The sequence below is a fragment of the Trematomus bernacchii genome, unplaced genomic scaffold (genome assembly GCF_902827165.1).
Source record: "Trematomus bernacchii unplaced genomic scaffold, fTreBer1.1, whole genome shotgun sequence".
Taxonomy (NCBI): Eukaryota; Metazoa; Chordata; class Actinopteri; order Perciformes; family Nototheniidae; genus Trematomus; species Trematomus bernacchii.
In genome coordinates this window covers 952,420-967,867 of record NW_022987705.1, presented here as the reverse complement: position 1 = coordinate 967,867, position 15,448 = coordinate 952,420, and the positions used below count along the sequence as shown (strand labels likewise).

Below are 15,448 nucleotides of genomic sequence, written 5' to 3'. Positions count from 1 at the left end.
GTTAAACGTAATTGAGAATGCTGTATGAAACGACTACAAACAATATTGTGATTATTAACCATTAACCAGCATAATAACGGATTTGGTCAACTGAAAAGTCAGCCGCCAGCCAGCGCGAAAATAAGTTTGCTCTAAAATGATATTAATAAATGACTATTATCATTATTATAAGCTAGAAAAGAAATGGCAAATATAGGTAGAAAGCAAACGTATTTAAGATACGTTCATAACAAACGTCAAGTGAGAGAAAATAGGTTTCTAGAAGATATGTAGAAAATAAACGTATTTAAGATATGTTCATAACAAACGTAACGTGGAAGGAAATACGTTTCTTGCGAAACGTATTTGAGAATGCAGTTTAGTTTTGTGGGAACGTAATTTCTAGGAGACAGGGTTGCATAGACAGGTCTTTTCTGTGTTAGAGTTTTACTCACTACAGGGTGTACTTTGAGGGTTTGTGACTCTGCAGACCGTTTACATGCAGAAAAACCTTCATAACACACAAGGGGACGGGTAATAACCGGAAAAGCATGACATGGGACCTTTAACTTAAACATAAGTGAAATGAAAAAGTATTTAAAGGTTTGATTTATTGATTCTGTTTTTATAGAATATATAAAAGTGACTCATATTTATTTAAAAACAGCAGGGTAGTGTATTTTAAAGAGGAAGTGTAAAGGTCCTGGCTGCTGATTGGCTGAATGGTGACATCTGATTGGACCAATCAGTTGCAGTCAAGCATACAGACGTGGAGTAAAGTGCGTCATCGTAAACTGTGAGGAAACCTGATGTTTATACGTGGCTTTTAAGAAAATAAAAGCACAAACATTGTAATCCTTCAAATGTAAAAGTAGAAGTACTCAGATCTTGTACTTGAGTAAAAGTAGAAGTACTCAGATATTGTACTTGAGTAAAAGTAGAAGTACTCAGATCTTGTACTTGAGTAAAAGTAGAAGTACTCGGATCTTGTACTTGAGTAAAAGTAGAAGTATTCAGATCTTGTACTTGAGTAAAAGTAGAAGTACTCAGATCTTGTACTTGAGTAAAAGTAGAAGTACTCGGATCTTGTACTTGAGTAAAAGTAGAAGTATTCAGATCTTGTAGAGAATGGGCTGTAAAGTAAAACTGTTGATTTAATTCATTCCCTTTAACGTCATCCAGTTCAATTACAACAATACACACAGAGGATATCAAATAAATAATATAAATATGGATTTATTTAGTTATTGTGTAAAGTTATATGCTCAGGAGGCCTTAGTTAAAATCATCTTTGACTGTCAACATGTTTATATTGTCATGCTTTGTTTTAACCGTAGACTATACTGTATGCTGCTGTTACGGAAAACTCAGCATTCGAGCTAAATATGGGGCTTCCTTATATTCTTAATTGTCTGAATAGCAAAACAAATAATATATAAATGTATATAGCTCTATATTAGGGATTTAAAGGTACAACCAGGAAACGACCCCAGAAATCTAGCTCACACTGTCCGCTCCTCACAGCAGCGAGCCCCGCAACGTCCCGCCAACACGGCACCCAGACCCCACGCAGCATTCTCATCTCTTTGTCCTTACTGGTGTCATTTTCTGGTTGCTAACGCTATTGTAACACATAATCACTGATGTTCCGCTGTATCGGTAGTGGACTCATCAGAACAGAGTGGGCGAGCTGACCAATCAGAGCACAGTGGGCTCATAGGGAGGGGCAGGAGCTCCAACAAGCCGTTTAGGACAGAGAGTGAATACACATACTATACAGAGATGCTGTATGAGACACCAATGTGAGTTTGGACAATTGAACAATGTAAATCGATTCTAGTAGACCTCAACAATGGAATTATGATCAGTAGAAATGGCCATGACATGGGACCTTTAAAGTCTGCATCTGCATTACTTGAGTTAGAATAAAAAGACTTGACTACTCGTCATCGATGCTTTTATTGTGAAGGCTGTGCAACAGGAAGTAGTTCTTGTTCGCTGGTTTTTTATCTGACAGCAGCCAGCAACAGTTGCTCTCAGTGTCAGGAGGTTCTTTAATGTCGGATTGAAACATGTTGTTTTCTCCGTCAGGTTTCACTGAATGTCTTCGAGAATGGGACGATTTAGAGAAGAACTACCAACAGATCCAGGTAAATAAAAACAACGCATGCCCGGTCTCAGATACACACACCTTAGTGCGGGTAATGCTAATGCTAAGAGTCAGACTTGGGGGTGGGGTAGTGGGATCCGCCCTTTAGGAGTTAAAGGTAGTTTAACTTTAAAAAAAGTTAAGGTTAGATTAAAGTTCGGACCAACGTGATGGACAACTGCCACCGGAACCTTTGCCACGTTGTCACAACACGGCATTGTTTTGAGGGAGCACCGCTGGCACTGGAGTAGAAGTACTCAGATGTTGTACTTGAGTAAAAGTAGAAGTACTCAGATGTTGTACTTGAGTAAAAGTAGAAGTACTCAGATGTTGTACTTGAGTGAAAGTAGAAGTACTCAGATGTTGTACTTGAGTAAAGGTAGAAGTACTCAGATCTTATACTTGAGTAAAATTAGAAGTACTCAGTAGCATAACAATTACATTGTAGTATCTCAAAAGTGTACTTGAGTGAATCTACTTAGTTACTTTACACCTATAACAATAATAAAAACACTAAACTTTTTACATAAATAATCATTTCAACCACAGTTACAAAATGCTTTCCAATAACAAAAACAATACACCCAGGAAAAAACTTTAAATAATAAAGAAAACAGCAATTTTAAACATAAATCAAACATAGAAAGTAAAAGAGAGGAATAAGTTGTTAAACATAAAATATGAAAGTGCCATTCTGGTATGTTTTGCCCATTCGATGATTGTCCCTGTTTTATGTGAATAATTCACTTGCATCCCTGCCTTGCAGATTTGTTAACAAAATAAAACGTTTGACATGCTTAACACTTCTAGCAAGGCCCAGGACAATGCATCTTTTCAAAAATAAAAGCCCCTGAAAGTATCTAAATCATCATATTTTACACTGCATCATAGCAAGGCCCAGGATTAGGCTCAAAAATAAATGCAGTGTAAAATAAATATTTTACACTGCATAACACTTAATAAACACTTTAATAAATCTGTATATATGTATTCCCTCCCCTCCAGGACACCCACCGGCTGTACAAGCAGAAGCTGGAGGAGGTGACCCGGCTGCAGGGCAGCTGCTCCGGAGCCATCAGCCGCCAGAGGAAGAAACTCAGAGAGCTGAGAGTGTCTCTGCAGGAGTGAGTGGTTAGAGGAAGAACTCTGGAGATTCAAGATTCAAAGATTCAAAGGTTTTATCATCATATGCCCAAAGCTACAGTGTAGAAATGGCAATGCAATTCTTCTGACCTGAGCTCCTCCAACAATGCAACATATATAATAAAATACAAAATAAAAAGTAGCGTAAAAAGTCTATATACATGTAGATAGGCAAGGCAAGTTTATTTACACAGCACCTTTCAGCACACGGCAACCCAAAGTGCTTTACAAAATGAAATAAAATACATTTAAGAACAAATACAGAGGAATCACATTATAAAAAGGCATTTAAAAAGCGAAGATAATCAAATCAACACAACAGGTATAAAATACATGGATAAAAGCCGTACTGCAGTTTGAACCTGAACCACTCATCCAAATGCAGCGTCAAAAAGATACGTTTTTAATCTCGATTTAAAAGTATTAACAGTTGCAGCTGACCTGCAGGGTTCAGGCAGTTTGTACCAGATAGTCGGGGCATACAAACTAAATGCTACTTCTCCATGTTTAGTTCTGACTCTTGTAGCAGAGAGCAGACCCGTCCCAGAAGACCTGAGACTCCTGGATGGTTCATACTTTTGCAGGAGATCGTTAATATAATTTGGTCCTAAACCATTTAGTGCTTTAAAACCAGCAACAGTACTTTAAAATCAATTCTTTGGCAGACAGGAAGCCAGTGTACCTTAATTGTTTGCTTTCCACCCTTTTTTATTTTCTAATTATGTGCAATACTTGTTTAACATGCTGCTGGGATCAATAAAGTACATCTTATCTTATTATAATGTTTATTTATCTCTTTAGATGCAAAGAGAACCACCCGACGCCCAAACTGAACCCGGAGGACGTGGACTCCATCTCTGAGATCCAGAGTTCGATCAGAGAGCGAGGCGAAGCTTTCTCTGAGATGGAGGCGTTCCTGCCGCAGAAGAACGGGTCAGAACCTCTTCTTTCAATAACCCTCTGTGTGTTTAGACGACTATTAGGACATTTAGAATCAAATATCAGCCTTTTTCTACAAGCAAACATGGACAATCTCAATATAGAGCTGAGTCATTCTGAGGCTGTGGTGGAATACAATAATAATAATAATACTACATGACACTTGTATAGCGCTTTTCTAAAAACTCTAAGACGCTTTAACAGAGAATAAAACAAAAAACGAAGAAAAATACATAAAGAGACAAACAAAAACAGAAGAGGCCAACTACGTAGATTTACTTTACTAAAGGGCAAGTTTAAGGTACTTGTACTTTACTTGAGTATTTTCCTTTAGTGCCACTTTTTTTACTACACAACAATTCAAAGGGTAAGGTTGTATTTCAACTACATTTCTCTGACAGCTTAAGTTAGGAGTGACTTTAATAAAAACAAAAAAGTGTTTTATTAAGTGTGATTTAGTTTATAAAATCTGTTTATTCAGGAGAAACCAATTTCAATCAGGAGAGACGGTTTTAATGTAAGAACACATATTTATTGCCAGGAATACACAAATGAATGTAATGGAGTTTTGGCGATTAGGCCCCGTTGTGCAGGAGTATCATTCGGGAGGGGAGAACCGATCCGATGAAACCCCCCGGGGTCTAGACACTGGTGGTGGTGAATGGATAGTTGGGTTCGGTCTGAAGGGGAGGGGCTTAGCTTGACCCTGGTGGTGGTGAATGGATGGTTGGGGTCGGTCTGAAGGGGAGGGGCTTAGCTTGACCCTGGATTCAGAGGGACAGGAGGTGAAAAGGGGTGGAGGGGGGTTGCGTCGAGTCACCTGAAGGCCCAATCCCAAACCACTCCCTCGACCCTACCCCTCCGTGACGGAGTGAACTCCGTCTGTAGCCACACTCGCAGCTGAACGAGGCTCCCTCCTGTCAGGGAGTAAATACAGCGGCAAGCTTTGGGACGGCCTCCCCTCTCTCCGGCAGAAACAGGAAATGCCGTAACTGTATGTAACAATGGTTTCAAATCAGCATCTCTTAGACAAAAAATGTAAATTAAGAACTCAAATAAAACTCCAAACATCTTTCATTGTGTTACTTTTTTGTAAAGTTCTTTTAGTTTTAAACCTGATGTTTATAAGCTTCTTAGTTTTTGCAACAGTCTGTAAATATACACAACTTTATAATAAAATGCACACATTGACCTTTTTCTAGACTAAACACAGGTACGATCCTAAGTTAAAAAAATATGAGGTTATCATGAGGTTGTTAACATCGCAATTTATCAGTGGATGTTTGCTGGAACTACTTGTTCACAGCGTGTTTCCTGACGGACACACACAGCGTGACTCCGGTCAGGTAGAGACCGGTCTCAAGTCAGCACCGCTGCAGACTCGCTGTTTGAGGGCTTGATAGCCCACTCCCCCTCCACACCGCTCCACACTCGTTGGTTTGGAACAGCACTTAATGTGGCGGACCCTCCGCGCAAATGGAGGGGTAGTGTGGAGGGGTAGGGTGTAGGGGGCGGTTTGGGATTGGGCCGAAATGACAGCTGTCGGAGGGGAAGAGCAGATTTAAAAGAGTTAGCGGAGTGCTATGATAGGCTTGTGAGAATAGAGCAAAGTGATTGGTTAAGCTGGGGAGTGACGCACCCGATCACTTATTGAGAGAGTAGTAACATGGAAATAGTAAATGAATGAGTAAAGACGGTCTTCCTGGTTGAACTTGCGCTGAGCTTCATAAAAATTGTATTGTGTAAATATTCTATGGAAGCACAACAAGTCAACCCCATCATTGCTATATTCATAATAAGGTATTTAGTTTAAAATATAGTACAACTAATGTATATGGCCCAGCCCTATTTTAAATATGTTAAGGTATCACTGTGTAACGGAGGTGATCTCTGGGTCCGTAGATCTCGGCCTCCGTTACGTAGGATATAGCTTCATTATTGGCGAAGCATATTAATTTGTTCCACGCTAAAACCTTGCACAGGAAGCATGTGAATATATGTAATTTATGCATCTATTTGTCACGATCTGTCTATGTTTTAGTTTGTCTGTCTCTGTTTCCTGTTTTAGTTTGAAAAGTGTTCCCCCTCCCGTCTTGTCTGTTGCACTGATTGTGTTCACCTGGTGCCCTGTGTTTCTCCTCCCTCCTCACCTGTGTCTTGTTGGTTTGATTAGTCCTGTGTGTATTTAGGTTCTGTTTTCCTGTTAGTCTGGGGGTGTGGGAGATCCTTGTGGCTGATGACTGTGTTCACGTGAGACAGTAATATTGAGGCTGTGTCATGTACCACAATGAGTAATAAATGCCCACACCGGGTTGTATTTGGACGTTCTGCCTCTGCCACCTTACTTGGTCGGGCCGCTCAATGGTCAGCTTCACACACTGGAATAGTAAATATGTAATAACGGATCTGGGTCGTTTTATCTGAATCTCCTCAAGATGTAAAAGTTTGACTTTTTTAATTTATATTTTTAGGTTGTACCTCAATCTGGTTTTAGGAAACGTCAATGTGACGCTCCTGAACAAACAGTCAAAGTAAGTCCTGATTCATTTCTAACTCTTAAAATGTCTTTAAAGTCAGAAACCTCCCTCTCATGATGTCCTCGTGTCTCAGGTTTGCCTACAAAGACGAATATGAGAAGTTCAAGCTGGTTCTGACGGTGATCCTCTTCGTCTTCTCCTTCACCTGCCGCTTCCTCTTCAGCTACAGGTAACTTTTATTATCGATGTATATGTTAGAGAAATCTCACTGGTCTCCGGCTTGAGCTTCAATATCAGGATCCATGTATTTATTAAAATCTCAAAATTCTGATTTTTTCTAAAAATTCTGATTTTTTCTCTCAAAATTCTGACATTTTCTCAAAAATCTGACATTTTCTCAAAAATCTGACTTTTTCTCAAAAATATCAAAAATTTGACTTTTTCTCAAAAATCTGACTTTTTCAAAAAATCTCAAAAAGTCTGTCTTTTTCTGAATACTTAAAAATGTTAATAATCACTGGTCACCGGCTTGAGCTTCAATCTCAGGATCCATGTATTTGTGATCCTCTCCAGAATGGAAGTAGTCATCACATACAGAGCATCAACTAGTTCCCGAACAGTGTCCTTCACATGCTGATATACAAGAGAGGGAGTTACACAGTCACAAGATGGAGGAATACCGGTTCTTCTAAGTAATCAGAGTTTTTTCTCAAAATGTTGGCTTTTTTCTGAAAATCAAAAAATTCGGACATTTTCTAAACATTTGAACTTTCTCAACATTCTGACTTTTTCTCAAAATGTTGTCTTTTCCTCAAAATCTTCAAAATTCTGACTTTCCCCTCAAAATTCTGACTTTTTCCTCAAAAACCTGACTTTTTCAAAAAATTCAGACTTTTTCAAAAAATTCTGACTTTTTCTAAAAAAATCCGACTTTTTCTAAAAATTATGACTTTCTCACTAATAATAATCACTCGTCACCGGCTTAAGCTTCAATATCAGAAGATAAGGAGGAAGGACAATCAATACTGTATATAGTAAATGTGAGGTAAAGTGTGTCGCCAATGTAACCGGTTAAAACTCGAAGTGGTGATGAGGTCTTAAAATGTATGGGAAGGGTCTTAAGGAAGGTCTTAAAAGGTATTCAATGTGACTTCAGGATTCCTGCATATACCCTGTGTTTATTTGTTGTTGTTTTCAGAGTGTTGGACGCGCTGTTTAACTTCCTGTTGGTGTGGTATTACTGCACGCTGACCATCAGAGAGAGCGTCCTCATCAACAACGGGTCCAGGTATTCAGTATTCACACTTCTGGACTCTCACCTGTTTCAGTCGTTGGTTTGATAGGACATGTTGTATTGTTTGTTCCTGCTCAGGGACTGCAGACGGAAAACAGCTTTTAGATCAAATCTGGCATCTCTTTGTATTTGTGTACGTTTATTCTACTGTCTTTATCATAATAACAACACAGGACACATGAACGAATATAAAACATCCTGCAACTCTTTTTTTTACGTCTCACAGTTTTAACTTGTATTAACATCTGGAAAAACACGCTGCAAACTGTTTTATGTTTTTATTTTGTGTTTACTTGCAGGTTTTTGGTTTATTTCATTCTAACTTGAACGTGTATTTGAATGGTGCTATAAACGTTTAGTATTATTATACGTTTTATCCCATGTTTCAGCCTTATAGCAGTGTGTGTGTCCTGAGTGTGTGTGCTGAGTGTGTGTGTCCTGAATGTGTGTGTCCTGAATGTGTGTCCTGAGTGTGTGTGTCCTGAGTGTGTGTGTCCTGAGTGTGTGTTTCCTTAGTGTGTGTGTCCTGAGTGTGTGTGTGTCCTGAGTGTGTGTGTCCTAAGTGTGTGTCCTGAGTGTGGTTCCTTAGTGTGTGTGTCCTCAGTGTGTATCCTCAGTGTGTGTGTGTGTGTGTGTGTGTGTCCTCAGTGTGTATCCTCAGTGTGTGTGTGTGTGTGTGTGTGTGTGTCAGTGTGTGTATCCTCAGTGTGTGTATCCTCAGTGTGTGTCCTCAGTGTGTGTATCCTCAGTGTGTGTGTCCTCAGTGTGTGTGTGTGTGTGTGTGTGTGTGTCAGTGTGTGTATCCTCAGTGTGTGTGTCCTCAGTGTGTGTGTGTGTGTGTGTGTGTGTGTCAGTGTGTGTATCCTCAGTGTGTGTCCTCAGTGTGTGTATCCTCAGTGTGTGTGTCCTCAGTGTGTGTGTGTGTGTGTGTGTGTGTGTGTGTGTGTCAGTGTGTGTATCCTCAGTGTGTGTATCCTCAGTGTGTGTCCTCAGTGTGTGTATCCTCAGTGTGTGTGTCCTCAGTGTGTGTGTGTCCTCAGTGTGTGTGTGTCCTCAGTGTGTGTGTATCCTCAGTGTGTGTATCCTCAGTGTGTGTGTCCTCAGTGTGTGTATCCTCAGTGTGTGTCCTCAGTGTGTGTGTGTCCTCAGTGTGTGTGTGTCCTCAGTGTGTGTGTGTCCTCAGTGTGTGTCCTCAGTGTGTGTATCCTCAGTGTGTGTATCCTCAGTGTGTGTGTCCTCAGTGTGTGTATCCTCAGTGTGTGTCCTCCGTGTGTGTGTCCTCACTCAGTGTGTGCTCCATGTTTCAGGATCAAAGGATGGTGGGTGTTCCATCACTACGTGTCCACCTTCCTGTCTGGAGTCATGCTCACATGGTGGGTCACACACTGGAACTACACATGTGCAAAATATTAAAGTGACATTAATGTGAAATTGGCAATCAGTGCCTTGTACTGACTGTTTTTTATAACCATAACAATTGTTTTTGTAAATCATAAATATACTTTTGTGTTGTGTTCTGTCCTCAGGCCTGAAGGCGCTCTCTACCAGATGTTCAGGAACCAGTTCCTCACATACTGTCTCTACCAAAGTAAGAGATCACTAACTCAATTTAAACATTCATAAATAAACACATAGTATTTAGTTCAGGCTCATGGATATATGTTGTTTTAAACGCCTCAAAATGAAATCAAAGCTGTATGTTTTCTATGGAGCTCAAACTATAATCTGTTTCCTGGTCCTGAGCATTCCTCTGTTTCCTGGTCCTGAGCATTCCTCTGTTTCCTGGTCCTGAGCGTTCCTCTGTTTCCTGGTCCTGAGCGTTCCTCTGTTTCCTGGTCCTGAGCATTCCTCTGTTTCCTGGTCCTGAGCGTTCCTCTATTTCCTGGTCCTGAGTGTTCCTCTGTTATCTGGTCCTGAGCATTCCTCTGTTCCCTGGTCCTGAGCATTCCTCTGTTCCCTGGTCCTGAGCGTCCCTCTGTTTCCTGGTCCTGAGCGTTCCTCTATTTCCTGGTCCTGAGCATTCCTCTGTTCCCTGGTCCTGAGCATTCCTCTGTTCCCTGGTCCTGAGCATTCCTCTGTTATCTGGTCCTGAGCGTTCCTCTATTTCCTGGTCCTGAGCATTCCTCTGTTTCCTGGTCCTGAGCATTCCTCTGTTATCTGGTCCTGAGCGTTCCTCTATTTCCTGGTCCTGAGCGTTCCTCTGTTATCTGGTCCTGAACGTTCCTCTGTTTCCTGGTCCTGAGCGTTCCTCTATTTCCTGGTCCTGAGCGTTCCTCTGTTTCCTGGTCCTGAGCATTCCTCTGTTTCCTGGTCCTGAGCATTCCTCTGTTATCTGGTCCTGAGCGTTCCTCTGTTCCCTGGTCCTGAGCGTTCCTCTGTTTCCTGGTCCTGAGCGTTCCTCTGTTTCCTGGTCCTGAGCGTTCCTCTGTTTCCTGGTCCTGAGCATTCCTCTGTTATCTGGTCCTGAGCGTTCCTCTGTTCCCTGGTCCTGAGCATTCCTCTGTTCCCTGGTCCTGAGCATTCCTCTGTTCCCTGGTCCTGAGCGTTCCTCTGTTCCCTGGTCCTGAGCATTCCTCTGTTATCTGGTCCTGAGCATTCCTCTGTTATCTGGTCCTGAGCATTCCTCTGTTCCCTGGTCCTGAGCATTCCTCTGTTCCCTGGTCCTGAGCATTCCTCTGTTATCTGGTCCTGAGCATTCCTCTGTTCCCTGGTCCTGAGCGTTCCTCTGTTCCCTGGTCCTGAGCATTCCTCTGTTATCTGGTCCTGAGCATTCCTCTGTTATCTGGTCCTGAGCATTCCTCTGTTCCCTGGTCCTGAGCATTCCTCTGTTCCCTGGTCCTGAGCATTCTTCTGTTCTGTCCTCTGTTTGCAAAGTAGGCTTCGTCCAGTTCCTGCAGTATTACTATCAGAGCGGCTGCCTGTACAGACTGAGAGCTCTGGGAGAGAAGCACAACATGGACGTCACCGTGGGTCAGTTTCTCTCCTCATTTTACTACTAAAGAAGTGCAACACATAATGAGGCTTTCTTTCTAGCGAGCTAGTGGGCCAAAATGGTGGCTCTTCATTTACATTGTTATAATGTAAATATCGAGTATCCTCTAATGACAGATTCATCTCAGTTCTGTGACTTTCTGAAACTCTCCTTGTCTCCTCCCTCTTTGTCCTCATCTCCTCTCCCTTTATGCTCCTTGTCTTCTCTCCGTGTCTCCTCCTCTCCTCTCCTTGTCTCCTCTCTTTGTCCTCTTCTTCTCTCCCTGTCTCCTCACTCCTCTCCTTGTCTCCTCTCTCCTCTCAGAGGGTTTCCAGTCCTGGATGTGGAGAGGTCTGACCTTCCTGCTTCCTTTCCTGTTCTTCGGTCACGTGAGTAAACCTTCCTCACATCGCATGAATTAGCATTAAATTCAGAATATAGATATTTATCAGAGTGTATTTTATTAAACACACTTCTCTCCTCCTCCTCCTCCTCCTCCTCCTCCTCCTCCTCCTCTCAGTTCTGGCAGCTCTACAACAGCATCACTCTGTTCACGATGTTCCAGCTCCCAGAGTGCAAAGAGTGGCAGGTCTGTCCTCACTTTATTGTGAAATGTAACAGAACATGTTGCACCACTTCCTGTCAGAGTCAAGTCTCTCCTTCCTGATAATATATGAAGAACAACAGCTGTTCACTGAGGATAGACGTCTATCAATCTGTTTAAGAAATCATAAAAAGGGCTTTTAGCTTTGCTCTTATTAATCAGATTTCAACGTTTTCTTAAGTGACAGCAGGACTTCACTTACATTTCAGTTCAATCCCACCTTAACCCCCACTGCAGTCAGCATGTCGCTGTGTCCTTGGGCAAGACGCTTCACCCTAAATTGCTCCTGTGGGTGTTGTGGGGGGAAACTTCTGAAGCAATAGGAGTCAGGACTCAAATGGCGCATTTCCACCGCAGGCCTCGCTCGACTTAGTGCGGTTTTGTTAGGCCTTGTTAGGTCCGACTCACTTTAATGCTGCGCTTCCATTACAGTTTAGGAACTAGGGTAGTAACTATAGTAACGCAGTGTAGGCGGCGCCGTGACGTCATCTTCAATGAGCACCCCAGAAAAACAACATCAGCCGTTAACTGTTAGCACTCAAGCTCACAGCTCCTCATATATGTTCAGAAACTAGACAAAAGTTAAACAAGTACAAACCACAGACTGCCTGTGTCATGGCGAATACAGTCGCTGCTTTATTTATGTCTGTGTAGGCCGTTGTGAGTGTGGACGGTCGGAGCATATATTGCGTTAGCTTAGCCGATCTCCATTTAGACAACGCGCATTTTAAAAGGTTTTCCGCCTGCCGTCTGTCTGCAGACTTGTCAAAGCATTAATTCATGGTTTTTACTAACCGGTATCAGTATGTTGTTACTTTGGCATCATTTTTGAAACGTGTATTACAATTAAATCACGGTCAAATATGTTCATCTTGTTGTAGTTGTAGCCCCCTTGCCAGCGATTCTCTCTCTAGTTCAGCATACTCAGCCCGACTCAGCCCTGTTTGTTGGCCCCGATAGAACCACAATTTTGTCCGGCCAGAAAAGAGGTGAAAAAGTAGCCCCGGGCCGGAACTAGGCCTAGTGGAAACGCAACCAAAAACGGGCCCGGCACGACATGGCACGCTTAAACCGCGCTCTGCGCCATGGTGGAAATGCGCCAAAAGAGAGACACGAGGAGAGCTGGAGCTTTGATGGCAAACACTGACGATTTATTTGGGGCTCAGGCCGGAGAATTCACAAGACATGTCACGGGCCACGATCTGACCACACGGTTGAGATGCCACAATCAATTCTGAAGACCCCTCCTGTAGCTCCAGGTTTGAACTAGTTCAGAGTGTAATAATCAACATTCTTCAATAGATAGACTAAACAGCTGAGGACACTGAATCACATTTGTTGTCGCTTATGGCTCGAGGTCATCTACACCCCGAGAAGGATGTGTTCCAGGTGTCCCACAACAATGACTATCTCTGTCCGAGAGTTGCCCGCTCACAAACTGGCAACATCAACAAAATGCTAGGGCAGCCCCTCCTTATGGGAGATAGCGGCTGCTCAAGGCTGGTCAGCTGCATCAGAGGGCGAAGGAGGACATGCAGGGCAAATTACTCCCCAACAGGTGTTGTCCACAGTGTTGATGTATTACATGTCTGATGTATGTCATATGTAATGTAAAGCACTTGGAAAAGCGCTCAAATAAATCCAATTAATTATTCTTATTATTAGATTTGACTAAATGCAACGAAATATAGGTGTAAGGTAAAAGCAAATTTCAACAAGGAAACTTAAAAGTGGTTTCGAAAAAGACAAAGTGAAGGAAAGAAATTATTAAATAACATTTAAATTCATTTTTAAAAACAGTCTTTAAAAAGCCTAGAGAATACAAATAAAATATCAAGGTGAATTAGAAAAAAACAGGAATAAATTATACAAATAAAAGTGAAACAAGCATTTCTGAAAACATTTTTTAAAGATTTTATGTTTTTTAAAGATGATGGCCAAATGAAATACATTTTAATTCAGTTTTTTAATCAGAAAATTATTTTACAAAAGTCTGATTTCTGACTGTTTTCTCACAACTCAAAGTAAAAAGTAAACAGTGTCTCTTCAGTCTTTGAACCAAAGGGTCGCCGGTTCAAGTCCCGCTGAACCGCTAACTTGACGTTATTGACGCACACAGCTTTCCAGGTGAATAAAAGTCAGAGACAAAGTTTTCAGTTAAATACAGTCCATTAATTTCCTTTCACTGGTGTCCATTTAACTTGCTTAATTTTACCCTTTACCTTACATAATATTACGGTTCACACAATACCATAGCAAATGTTTGTAATCCCGTGTTTGCGTGTGTGTTAAAAACTGTACGGCTTTTCGTAGGAACCCTAATCCACAAACATTGGTTCCTACCTTTTATACCCACAGTGTTAAAATAAGATAAGAAGGACCTTAATTAATCCCAGTTGGGAAATTCAGTAGTTTAAACGGCAATAGGGTAAGATTGAAAAACAGGACAGCATATGAGATATATTTACATGCATGTGTGAAAACAGTGTGTATTTTATGTCCAGTAATTGGCTCCTGCAACACCTTCTCACAGGGATTGTCCTTCTGTTAACGGAGTATTTCCTGTCTCTATCTCCCAGGTGGCGATGTGCGGCTGCTCCTACCTGGTGCTCTTCATGGGAAACTTCCTCACCACGCTGGGAGTCGTCTATCAGAAATACAGGAACAACCAGGACAACAAACCCAAGAGCCTTTAGACACAGAAGCACCTTCTTGAAAATGTTCAAAGAAACCCGCTCTAAAATTCTCTTTAGAGCGTTTATCTGTGTTCTGATTGTTGTCCCTTTGGACCCTTCACATGTTCTGCTTCTCCAGAGTTTCTGTCCTCGTCTAACGGTGCCTCTCTGATGAGGAAATGTTACTGAATGTTGAAATAACCGTGTTATTTGCATCATATTTATTTCGGGAAATCACAGTTTGTTACTCTGCAGCCGCTCTGTATTTAATAAAACACTTCTCCAAAGCCCAGAGGTACTTTAGTTTGAATGTTTTCCTTTCTTTTTAAGACATCAAACATCATATATATTATTCTGAAATGGACCAATCTGCACAATGACTACTTTTACTGTCGCTACTTTAACTATATTTTGATGATAATACTTTTCTACTTTTACTTGAGGAACATTTTGAATGCAGGACTTTTACTGAAACAGAGTATTCCTACACTCTGGTACTTCTACTTTTACTCAAGTACAAGACCTGAGTACTTCTACTTTTACTCAAGTACAAGATCTGAGTACTTCTGCTTTTACTCAAGTACAAGATCTGAGTACTTCTACTTTTACTCAAGTACAAGATCTGAGTACTTCTGCTTTTACTCAAGTACAAGATCTGAGTACTTCTGCTTTTACTCAAGTACAAGATCTGAGTACTTCTGCTTTTACTCAAGTACAAGATCTGAGTACTTCTATTTTTACTCAAGTACAAGACCTGAGTACTTCTGCTTTTACTCAAGTACAAGATCTGAGTACTTCTACTTTTACTCAAGTACAAGATCTGAGTACTTCTGCTTTTACTCAAGTACAAGATCTGAGTACTTCTTGATTCTAAGTCACTAACTTTATTGATCTGATAGATTTAGTCCAAATAATCAGATAAAAAACACAAATGATAATCAGTAAAGTATCGTGTTTAAGTTTATCTTAGGAAACATAAAGGTTGTGGTACATTACTGCATTGTTTTGAATAACCACAAGGGGGCAGCAGTGAGCTTTAATAGCTGATCTGGAACCTGCTTTACATGCAAGGAGAAGAATTCATCCATTCAATATTTACATTTTTGTCAAACATCATCACTAGTTTTGCAAGTGAAGGCAATAACCCCCATAAAATATAAATATATACTTGGAAGAAATGACTCCAAAATGACCCACAATGCATCCTGCTTAATGTC

At 41.1% G+C, this 15,448-nt stretch overlaps 1 protein-coding gene across 2 annotated transcripts; it reads left to right on the top strand.

Annotated features, from left to right (window-relative positions):
* The first annotated feature begins 1,974 nt into the window (after positions 1–1,974).
* On the top strand, positions 1,975–14,541 carry LOC117490716 (transmembrane protein 120A-like). Of its 2 annotated transcripts, none has more exons than XM_034140506.1 (12): positions 1,975–2,129; positions 3,134–3,252; positions 4,073–4,204; positions 6,682–6,741; positions 6,821–6,916; positions 7,886–7,975; positions 9,289–9,354; positions 9,508–9,569; positions 10,859–10,951; positions 11,277–11,341; positions 11,473–11,541; positions 14,136–14,541. In XM_034140506.1, the coding sequence occupies exons 1-12, from the start codon at positions 2,052–2,054 to the stop codon at positions 14,250–14,252; spliced, it is 1,047 nt and encodes a 348-aa protein (XP_033996397.1). In that variant the 5' UTR covers positions 1,975–2,051; the 3' UTR covers positions 14,253–14,541. The 2 variants fall into 2 exon arrangements, with proteins under 2 accessions (XP_033996397.1, XP_033996396.1); XM_034140505.1 differs by having other exon boundaries at positions 10,856–10,951.
* The last annotated feature ends 907 nt before the right edge of the window (positions 14,542–15,448 follow it).

Coding starts and splice junctions, on each gene's coding strand:
- LOC117490716 (XM_034140505.1), top strand. CDS start 2,052: ATGTTGTTTTCTCCGTCAGGTTTCACTGAATGTCTTCGAGAATGGGAC. Junction 6,917..7,885: donor CGCTTCCTCTTCAGCTACAG/GTAACTTTTATT, acceptor TGTTGTTTTCAG/AGTGTTGGACGCGCTGTTTA. Junction 9,355..9,507: donor TCTGGAGTCATGCTCACATG/GTGGGTCACACA, acceptor TTCTGTCCTCAG/GCCTGAAGGCGCTCTCTACC.